The 11,801-nt window shown below is 45.7% G+C and overlaps 1 protein-coding gene across 2 annotated transcripts in view; it reads right to left on the bottom strand.

Annotated features, from left to right (window-relative positions):
* Window positions 1-244: 244 nt before the first annotated feature.
* Window positions 245-11,801, bottom strand: part of SHH (sonic hedgehog signaling molecule) — a 28,857-nt gene continuing 17,300 nt past the window's right edge. For both annotated transcript variants that reach the window (XM_033165235.1, XM_033165236.1), the window contains exon 3: window positions 245-1,367. In XM_033165235.1, the coding sequence (XP_033021126.1) occupies window positions 664-1,367 (704 nt within the window). In that variant the 3' untranslated portion in view covers window positions 245-663. The remainder of the gene's footprint in view (window positions 1,368-11,801) is intronic.

The following is an 11,801-nucleotide window of genomic DNA, read 5'->3' as shown; positions in this document are numbered from 1 at the left end:
CCCTCCCTATGGAGTAGTATGTCTTTCGTTTGTTCCAGGACTCGCTGTTGTAGAAGATCAAAGCAACGTACAGGTGGGAGGGACAGAAGTTTTACTTTTGGAAAGTCTGGACACGTGTCACACATAGAAAAATAGAACTCTGTGCACTTTTGCTTGGCCTTGCAAAATAATTTTCTTCTCCCCGTTGAGTGTACAGTTCACATGATAATAAATTATCAAAGAAACTATTTAAGGCTCTTGAAGGTCGGGTTCATATCCTTTAAAACATCTATTTCAAAATACCAAACAAATAAATATCCAGGAGATGAGGACAACGAAACAATCAAACAGACAACAAAATAGAAATCAAATAAAAAATATATATATTTATCAACTAAACTGGGGGGGGGCGGATATTCCTGGGCTCTTCCTGCTCCTTAAAGTCTACTTTGGACTTTCCTACTATTATTATTATTATTGTTTTAAAGTCTTTCATTTTCTTTCTTTCTTTCTTCATCTTAGTTCCCCCCCCCTTGTACTATTTTCATCATCTTCCTTGTTCATTTGCAGGCCACTTTCCCATGGTAAACCATGCTCAAAGTGGCTCACAACACCAAGAGGTTTACATAAGGTGATTCTCTGTTCTTATGACAGGTCAAGGTGGGGTGTGGAGAGCCGTCCCCCTCAGCTGGCCATGCCCAGCGGGTGTATCATCTCAGAATCCAATACCCAGCGGCCAATGTGGTAGAGGAGGCGGGAATACCAGTGGACTCCTGCTGGGGCGTCGTCCAGGGCAGCGGATGGGAAAAGGACCGGGGAGGAGAGGCCGCTGGGGTACAGCATCGCCAGGAGAGCGTGTGTGACTCGGAAAGGAGCAAACGCCCAGTGGGCCCAGCTATGCTCCTCGATGACCGCATAGCACGATGCCAGCACCTGATTGATGAGGATAGTGCCCTGAGCAGTGAGCGGGGCGTAGGCACCCAAGGCCTCTTCCCGCAGGGACACGCTGTGCACCTCGGCCTGCAACAGTGTCTGGCTCCCTTTGCCCAGCACGTAGACGCGTTGTCCCGGCTGAACGCGGCTGGCGAAAACAGGCTGGGGCTTGGAGTGGTTCTGCGGCGGGGCAACGAAAAGCAGGTGAGCTGCCGTGAGCAAGAGGCGTGCCCGGGGCCGCCGGGTCTCAATCACGTAGAAAAGCTTGCGAACGGGAGGCTCCTCCTGGTCCAGGAAGGTGAGGAATTCGCTGTAGAGCAGCTGCCCTTGCACATCGGCCGCCAGGACCCGGTCGCCAGGGTGGAGGTCCTTCACCAACTTGGTGCCCCCTTGCTCCAGGTTCACCCAGGCCGATCCAGGGAAGCAACCACCCGATTTGGCCGCCACTGAGTTCTCTGGAGATGGAAGAAGGGAAGGAGTGTTAGAAGAGAGCAAGGACACCAACTAGAAACAGAACAGATTGGGACAATTGTCAGGGACCTATCAAAATCTGGATCCTGAATCTTACCAGGAGCAGGAGGACAGTATAGATTTGGAACAGTGGTGTGCAGAGGGGCATAGTTCAGAAGGCAGAAGTTGGGAAATAGTGGGTGGGCAACAGCTAGGAGAAGAAATACTGGGAGAGAGAGGGTTAACAGATTCACAGTCTCTGGGCAGCGTTCACACACACACACACACACACACACACCCTTCTCCAAAGTCACGGAGAGCTCAGAAAGAGCCAGAACAGAAAGCACAGAGGGTACAAGCTCAGATTACAAGATGTAGGAGTGATGTAGATTAATAGGGACAGAAAGGGGTGGGATCCTTAATTGGGAGCACCACCATTCTGAGTGCCACGGGGGAGGAAGCCGATTCAAGGAAGCCTGACAAAAACAAGCAATTCCTAGCAACAACACAAGTGAGACTCGGAGTTATCAGGGATACTAAACTGCCACCGCCCTGTATCTCTCTAGCTCCTCCTTCCGCACAATTTCTATGACATCACATGGTGCAACGTGATGTCATCCTGCCTGTGTGTTTCCCTATCCCAGCCAGCCAATCATGCTAGAATGGAGTGGGGAGGTGTGGCAGCAGAACTTATTGCATTATGTTGTAAAGCATGGCAAACCTTGGCCACTGGAGATCATATGCAACCCTCCAGCCATCAGGGCTCTCTCTCCCTAGGCCAGGCATAGGCAACCTTCGGCTCTCCAGATGTTTTGGCCTACAACTCCCATGATCCCTAGCTAACAGGACCAGTGGTCAGGGATGATGGGAATTGTAGTCCGAAACATCTGGAGAGCCGAAGGTTGCTGACCCCTGCCCTAGGCCATACACCTCACTGGTGCTGCTTTGTACTCTGCCTGGGTGTTTTTGCCTGGCTGGAAAGTGTCCTTGATCCCCATTAATGCTCTTTTGCTTGAATGGCTCGTGAATAGAGAGCTTGTGTAGAAACTAGCCTACCAAACAAAGGCAAAATTTACATTCATTGAATTCACTTTTAACTCTGCTCTGACCACCACTGGCAAGTCACCCCAGAAAAACTGCCCAGGAATAAGTGTGGCCCTCAAGTCCCATTCCTGCAGTGGAATTTACAAGGAAGAGGGATCTGAGAGACACAGGCTTTTGTAACTCTCTAGCCAATTGTTCTGCTATAATGTGCACCAAAGTCAATAGTTCCCTCTCAAATTTGGCTCAATTTAAAATAAACATCGGAACTAATTCTACTGTGGCTTCTCTAATAGTAAGATGGTGATAAGAATAATAGTGTTGTTGTTGTTGTTGTTGTTGTTGTTGTTAAACTGCCCTTCAACGCAAAGTTGCCCAAGACAGGGTACAAATATTCCAAGAAAGCACAACAACAGCATTAAAAAAAAAAATAATTACTCAACAAGATGGCAACAAAGCACAGCTGAAGATATTTCCTACAAGATAGCCTGGCTGCAAGCTTTTCTGTCCCTCAAAGCCAGAAACAACAGTTTCTGATGCTCAGGCTGTGAGAGCCAGTTCTCACAAATCGAAAATGGAGCTTTCCATGCACAAGTGGGCAATATCAGCAGGCTTGTGGGGTGAGGGGTACCCAATATTTGCAGAAGTACATAAATTCTGTAGGGAAGGAACCCTAAAAAGTGGGGGAGTCTAAACCCCCCCCCACACAATTCTATGTTTCTGATAAATCAATAAACTAGATATTTAAAAGAGATACATTGGCTGCTCAGCTCACTTTTGCCTCTGGTACCACACACCACTTGGTGGGAAAGGTGCCCCACCTGTGCTCTAGACTAGAGCACTGGGGGAAGTCCAAAGGATGGTTAGATACAGCCGTCCAGGGACTCAGCTACATTAGTAAAGAAAAAGCATTTTATATGCGTTATAACACCGTGACACCAGGTGGCGCTGTGGGGTTCCGTCTTTCACCAACGTGATGTATCCCACTTTGAGGTTTACAATGCGTCTTCCTGAAACGCTTTTTTGAAGTGTCTAGATCCAGCCCAGCGTTGCCTGAAGCGCTGCCACCACAACCAGAGCACACCACAACACACTGACGCAGCAGAAGGCCCCACTGTTGTCGTTTTGCTTAGGGCTCCTGTCAGACCTGGAGCTGGCCCTGGGAAGGACTGGCGTTTGTGACAAAAAGGGCTTTCTGGCAGCTCACTAAGAGACTTGGGCTGACACATCCTTCACAACCCCTTCCTGAAAATGGTCCCTGACTAAGAGTATTGGTATTCAACCCCCTCCAGCAGAGCACAGCCATCCTTTTGTGGCTGGGGCAGAGGCTCTGTGCAACTCCGACCGATGCACTGCGCTGCTTCTATTGCATCCCCTGTGTGGGGGTGCAAGATATCAGGTGCAGGAGCCTTTGGGGAGACCTCTGCTCTGCAGCAGGAGAGTGATGGGCCAGTGGGCCTTCAGGTGGCCCTGCAAGCAGATGCCTTCACTTTGGCCTGCAGCTTATTCACCTTGCTCCTAATCTTGCACTGAAGTGGAGTTTCTTCTGGAAAGCTCACTCTCCTCCTGGCTCAGGTCCATGTCTGCTCCTAGATCACTACTTGTAATTATGATTCTAATACATTCCTAAGTGCAAGGGAAAATCCAGGGCTTAATTTGAGTAGGGATCAGCCCAGGAACTTGCCTTGAATGCCAGAGGAATAATTAAGAAGGGAGTGCTTGGAACGTGCGTAAGGAAAGCCTTGTCTCCTCACCCACTGGACATAGATATTAAATATCTCGGGCTGGTTATTTCCTGCCTGTCCTTTTTGTATTTGAATGCTCAGTGCCTAGGTAAGACTGGGGAAATCCCAGCTGCGGCCACATTACCGATTCTCAGAGCTTGCTGCCATCATTTCCCACAAAACTCTGATTGCCACAACCACAGCCCTTACTGCTTTTATTCTCACTGGTACATTGGAACAAGCTAAATGCTAAATCACCAGTTAAATTAAAATGGGTCAAATAGCCACGGTCTACCTCTGCATATCTGGGGTGAGGAGACCGGCTTCCAGATTCAAGAGTGTAGCTCTGAGCCTTGCAACTACGACTTTTTTTTTTTTTAAAAGATTAAATGCTGGGAAAATCCCTACCGTTGGCAACAATGCTGGGCTGAGTGGAGGTGCATTATAATGCCAGACGAGGAGTTTCTAGCAAAACATGCCTGCCTCCTTCCCAGGACAGGCTAGGAAGCTTTGAAATCTAATCTCCCTCCCGCCTTGTTCCTTTCCCACCCGTGCATGTTTGTACACCTGCTCCCTTACCTATGAAGTTAGCACGCATCACAGTGGAATGAAAGAAGGAGCAGAGAAAGTGTAAAGGGGCTCTCCCTTCTTCTTCCTTTCTCAGCTGCCCAGATGCTACTCACACAAGTGATTACAATGAAAATTGGGGGGGGGGAGGAACCCCACCCAAGGCAGCGTTGCCCTTTTTCCTTTGTCTTTAAAGTTCGCACTTTCGAGACACCTGCCCCGGGGTTGCCGGTGTAAGGTGTGCGATGGGGACACAGATTGGCTTTCACTCAGGATGGGAGGATCTGTCAGTTTGGCTTCATTGATGTCTCTTGTTTTTTCCACTCTTAAGCTCAGCTCGTTTCCGCAGCAGTTCGCAACTCGTGAAAATTAGCCAGCATTTTAGTGTTCATATCTTTGGATGCAGTTCTCCCTATTAATAACATTTACCCACCCCATTTTGAAAATGTTTATGTTTCCCCTATTTTAGCAACTCTTTCATATATGCCCTTTGCCCCTTCATATACGCATTTTGGGGCTGAAGAGCTGCATTGCAAAATTCAGGGAAGTAAACATTTCTCAGGATGGCTGCATTTTGCTGCTGTGGGCAACTTAAATGTAAAGGGAACTGAATTTCTCTCCTATCCCAGGCCTGAACTCAAGGATGTGAAACCAGCTGTCCTTCTAAGCAGTGCCGGATTTACGTATAAGCTAAACAAGCTATACTTAAGGCCCAACTCTCTTGGGGCCCCCAAAAAATTTAAAGGAAAAAAAAACTGGATGTACATTTCCAAAATATAAGATAAAAAACAAATAAAATAAAAGCTACATACAGCAACAGTGTTTTGTGTTGTGTAGGCTCCTATGATGTAAGTAATGGGACCTGCCTGCTAGCCTGCTCCCTAAAATATCACTGGTTTGCTTGTTTCTATATACAGGGTGCCTAGGGCTCGCCGATCAGAATGTCGGCGGTTCGAATCCCCGCGACGGGGTAAGCTTCTGTTGCTCGGTCCCTGCTCCTGCCAACCTGGCAGTTCGAAAACACATCAAAGTGCAAGTAGATAAATAGGTACTGCTCTGGTGGGAAGGTAAATGGCGTTTCCATGCACTGCTCTAGTTCGTCAGAAGCGGCTTAGTCATGCTGGCCACATGACTCGGAAGCTGTACGCCAGCTCCCTCAGCCAGTAAAGCGAGATGAGCGCCGCAACCTCAGAGTCGTCCGCGACTGGACCTAATGGTCAGGGGTCCCTTAACCTTTACATTCTGCATGGACTTTGCATTTTGCATGGACTTTTCACCAATTACTTTGATAAATTACATATTTTGTTATGTGCAGATGGCTTTAGATACCTATTAGGTCCATAAATTACCACGTAGCATATATTCAACACAAAAAAACAGCGGCAATTTGTTGTTGACAAAGGACAGCTGGACATATGAAGGGCCCCATTACCTTCAGTAGCTTAGGGCCTCATCAAACCTAAATCCGGCCCTGCTTCTAAGGTTGGGTTGCCACATTTCTACGCAATGGTGCTGTCAGGGAACAATCGCGAGGCAGAAGTCCTGAGCCCTACTCAGTAGGAGAACAGGACTCACCACAATTTCGAGTTGAGTAAGTAAAGGAAAACACATCAAAAGGGTGGGGTCTGGGTCTGTACATGAGCATTAAGTTCAGAGTCTAAAATCAGCTCACTTAAGCTAGGGTTTATAGGCAGGGTTTCAAGTCCTCTAAATTCAGGGATCCGTTTATCCCCACCCCCTACCCCCAGTTTAATATTTTATTATCATTGAATTAAGAGTTCCTTGTTAATGGATATGGTGAATCATATCAAAAACAGGCCCCCGGTGACCAGACTTTGTTGACTGAACTTATATTTTAAAATGTCTTAACAACAACAACAACAACAACAACAACAACAACAACAACTCAATGCTGAACACTGTCTGTCTTGCTCTGTGCATTTTTAAAGATTATAATCAGAAACATGTACATTGAATAGGTCGTTTTTTATGCTGTTAAGGTTTAACCTAGTTACAGGTAGGTAGCCGTGTTGGTCTGCCATAGTCAAAACAAAATAAAAAATTCTTCCAGTAGCACCTTAGAGACCAACTACCGGTAAGTTTGTTCTTGGTATGAGCAAACTTACCGGTAGCTGGTCTCTAAGGTGCTACTGGAAGAAAGGTTTAACCTAGTTATATAATGAACATATTCCCTCACATCTCAACTCAGGAGGGTCAGAGCAATCCAGACTCCCTTATGGCGGGCTGGAAGGCAGGAGGGACATTGAAAGAACCTCCCCACCTACAAAAACAACACGGGTCATTCTGAGAGGAGATGGGGCTGAATTAGCCCTGGATCCCAAGCTGATTTCAGTCGATTGCTGGATTTTATGTCTTAATGTATTATATATTTTGATGTTAGCCGCCCTGAGCCCAGTTCCAGATGGGGAGGGCGGGATATAAATAAAATTATTATTATTATTATTATTATTATTATTATTATTATTATTATTATTTAACTGCAATCTGGTGAAAAGGAAATACCAAGTGAACATGTGCCCAACAACTCTGTTTTAGAGTTCTCTGCTTCAGTGCTTCAAGTCCATCAAGAACTGTAAAAAGGGAGAGAAGATGGAAAACACCCAGTAATTGTTATCAGACACACAGGGTATCTGATCGTGGTGGTGTCAGGTGTTGTAGCTATATTTCAGCTTTAGCAATGGTTTCTAAATGTGCATCTATACATATGAATGGGCAAATCTATCCTTTTTCTGAGCCATGCATTCCATCTTTTGATAATGGAAAAGTGTCCCCCCCCTTGGTTAGCCTTCCACCCTATCCCCCCCCCCATCCCTATAAGCACCCTGCCATGCTCACAATCATAAGGAGCTATTCAACTAAACCAGGCATAGGCAAACTCGGCCCTCCGGTGTTTTGGGACTACAACTCCCATGATCCCTAGCTAACAGGACCAGTGGTCAGGGATGATGGGAGTTGTAGTCCCAAAACATCTGGAGGGCCGAGTGTGCCTGTGCCTGAACTAAACCCACTGAAATGAATGAACATGACTAAGTTAGGTCTATGAATTCCAACAGGTCTACTCTGAGCAAAACAGAGCTGAATGCCACTCACAGAAATCAAAAGGGGATTTTTTTTTTAATTTCCACGAACACTTCAAGGGTGTAGATAGTGATCTTGAAAAATCCACCCTGAGCCAAGGAAACATTTGTGTGGGTGCTGCTTAGTCTGCCAAGTGGGTAATGTTTGGAACAATATCAAGGGCATCAGTTGCTGCTGGTTATTGTTGTTGTTGTTTTTCAAACCAGAAATGTTCCAATTCTAAAATGAAGCCCTCATCTTCAAACAAAAACTGTTATGTCACACATTTAAAAATGTCATTAGAATTCTATTCCACCTTTCTTCAAAGGTGGCACACATGGTTTTCCCGCCCCCCATTTTTTTCCTCACAACAACCCTGTGAGGTAGGGTAGCCTAAGAGAAAGTGACTGGCCCGAGATCACCCAGTGAGCTTCGTGAGTGAGTGAGGATTTGAACCCTGGTTTCCCAGGTCCTAGTCCAACACGTTAACCACCACACCACATTTGGGTTGCGTGCTTGTTTCTGAACATTCCTTAGCCGGAGGATCCATCTGCTGGCCTCACCTCGGCTATTGCCCTGCTTGAATGGCCCATGGCAAGGGCAAACACTTTGGGGCCAGGTTTCCCGACTGACACTGGGGTCAGAGGCCATAGTATGTTCATGCAGGAGATTTATCTTCCTAGAAAGGCTGAGCACATATGCCCTGCCCGCTCTCCCCTTCTATCAAACAACCAGTTCTTTGCACATGCAAAAATACATCCTATAAACCGGGGGTCACCAATGCAGGTGTGCCTCTGCCTATATAGACCTCATCTGGTGCCCACGGGACCCACAACCCCACCCCTTTCCTCACTGAAATTTAGGCTCAAAAGAAGCCTTCTTTTGCAGCTAACAGAACACTTTTTTCAAGCACTTCCCCGCTAGCTGCGGCCTACTTTGAAATTGCCCCCCCCCCACCCTGCTGCAAATTAGGCTTTAAAGAAACCCCTTCTATCGACTCCAATAGAAGACTATTCAACTGCTTGCTGTCCAATACTTCACACACACCCCCACACCCACCCACACACCAAGGTTTTGCACAAGACTCACGTTTGCCTTTCCAGTGCCCAACAAATAAAACTATACTGCTGCCATACTTCCTGTGGCGGATAATATACATGGGTGACTGTTGGAATCAAGGAAATTTGGGAGGGAGGATTGATGTGGCAGGAGGATAAAAAACAAATAAATTTGCTGTTTATTCTTCAGAACAACTCATACTTTAAATAGGTGCCTCCTACTCTCCTCCATCAGCTAAATCTGTACTGTGAAAATGTAATTTATACATTTGTGGTTCTGTGTCTGCCTCTGTGATTTGTTTTGCTTTGGTTTTGGTAATAATTTTTTATTATCTGTATATTTAATTCCAGATCCAATCTCTATGCATATAAAGTTGCCAGGGTTGCCATTTACACATTACCAAAGAAGAAGAGATTTGCCAGCACAAGAAATGAAGACACCAACAGGTGTAAAATTTGCACATGGACAGGTGACCTCCATCCCTGCTTAGTCTGCCGTCCAGGTGCTGAAACTGTTGATGGGACAATTTAAGACCCTTGCAAGTCTCCCTTCTGATGGACCTCTATCTATGCAGCAGACAGTCCTTCAAACTGACATCTTCTGATCGCTCTTCAAGATAGAGGGCTGACCTTTGCAGATTAGGGCTCCAGTCCTGCTAAAAGTAGCATATGCAAAATTGATGCAAATTTGGATCATGGGCCCTGAGTTTTTAAGTACCAAGCAATGCTCCTGTTCTTGTGTAAAATTAGAACCTACTTGGCAGAAAAGACAGCTCCTCCCACTAATATATGAAGTCTACATGTAAAAATCACATCCTATATATCTGTATCTATACAATGCACACACACACCTTTCAAAAATAAAGTCTAAATGTTCTTTTGCCACTCTGCAATGGCTTAAAAGAGCAAAAAGGTGTGGCCAAATGACCTCAGCGAGGCAACTCTCACCCTAGGGTGATTTTGCCGTCTCTATCAGATATATCTGCCAGATATAAATTATCATCATCATTGCGTCAGGCATTGAGTGCGGCTGTGTGGTAGCTGCAGTAAAAACATTGACTGTAGGGGCTCATATTTCTGTTTCATCCAAAGCAAGCAAATCCATGAGCGCCACCTATACTTAAGGACCCACTGAAGTCAATAGGCATGATCAGTCATGCCAATGGTTCTACAGTGAGTAGGACTTAGCTGAATACAACCCTTACACTGTGTGTGTGTGTGTGTGTGTGTGTGTGTGTAAGAGCGATAAATTTTATAAGCATATATATGTACATAAAACCTGTGCAACTGTTGCTGGAATAAATAGGGGCAGGATAAAACTAGGGAGCTGTACTCTGCAGTAGCCACTGAAACTCTGTTACTATGGAAACGCAGTTGCCAGGGAGAAGAGGGACCTTGTGCCCTCGGATTTGCTTCAAACAGCAGACAAAATCTGTGGCCCTCCTAATGGCTTCACAGGTCCCATGTCAGCACACTTTTAATTTGGCTCATTACCGGCCCAGTTTGAACAGGCCTATCTCGGCTGAGAGAAGATGAATGCAGCCACTAAAAGGTGCGCACGCCAAGATTTCTTCCTACTCATCCCTGGAATAAAGAGCCCTCTTATCCTGGGTCTGTCATTTTGTGACCTGTCCTTCGCCCAATCCCAAGCCTGCATTGTCCTCTGCCATCACCAAAACAAGACTGTAAGATCTTTGGAGCAGGGATTTTCGACTGAAGGTCCTATCATTTTGCCTGGACATGAGCCTTTTCGCTCTCTTGTAACATAAGGCCAGGCCAAAGCTGTTCGTCTTGAGCTGATTCTCTTTCAGCCAGGACAATACCGAAGAGCATGAGAACAAAGAAAAGAAAGGGTCTTCTGTCTCTCCCAGAACCTGAAGCCTCAATTCCTTCTCATAAACGTCAGCCAATAGCATGTCTACTGTAATATAAAAACTTCCTTGGACATATTTATTGCCTGAAACAATTTAACACCTTTCTCCAAAGAATCCAAACATATTGGGTGGGTCTCTGGCTCTACCCAGGAAGTTAAACATCAGAGCTCAAACAAACGCTTCTCAAGCTCAAACAAGGAGCAGTTTTCAAATTCAGATTCAGATGTGGGTTTTTGTTTCTTGCTGAATACTTGTATTCAGATCAAAAAACCTTTGAGGACTTTCTCTTGCTTACTGACACCCCAAATTCACCCAGGGTCAAGCTACTCTCTCACGGACGACACAGCAGCCAACCCCCAGGGATTGTGAGATGAAATCCCAGCTCCTTAGAAAACTTGGAAGAGATACTTAACCTTGTGCCCTCAATATAGCATTGCTTTGGATCAGCATAGTTCACACGGGCCAATTTTACAACAGAAAAAAAAATCCTTAGTATCCATAGGACCAGGAATAATAATAGTAATAGTGGTCCATCACAAGTTCTCCTTAGAAATTATTCATGGTCAAAGCAGAACTCCAAGGAAGGTGACAGATACTACAGTTTTATGAATGAGGAACTTCCTCAAGGTTACACAGAGAGTTCATGGATGAAAAAGGATTTGAACTCAGCAGGCCTCCCTACTTCAAAGTCAATACTCGGTTTGTTGCAAGAGTGGACAAGAAAGAACATAAAAGCACACCATGATCCTAAACACACTTGTTTGGAAACAAGTGTTTTTCCCCATGACATAGAGATACCATTTCCATGGTGCCACTATTGAGTACCAACGCACTGTGACTTTCAGAAATAACATGCACCAGGATGTAGTTCTTTGAAAGGCCACCACAGGATGATAATTCTAATGTATCTGGTGCCATAAACACCTCCTATTCCTGGAACTGCCTTCCGAAACACCCTCTGTGCCTCTCTCTCCCACTTCAAAAAAACCCCAACTCCAAACCCACATTTTCTGCGTAACCTTTGGCACAACCAAGTAGCCACTGGTTGAAACACACCACTTGAATGAAGCTCACAGACCACTGGTGGTCCATGGACC

This window comes from Lacerta agilis, chromosome 12 (genome assembly GCF_009819535.1).
Source record: "Lacerta agilis isolate rLacAgi1 chromosome 12, rLacAgi1.pri, whole genome shotgun sequence".
Lineage (NCBI taxonomy): Eukaryota > Metazoa > Chordata > Lepidosauria > Squamata > Lacertidae > Lacerta > Lacerta agilis.
The sequence above is the reverse complement of the archived record's forward strand: the minus strand, read 5'-3'. Positions and strand labels throughout refer to the sequence as shown.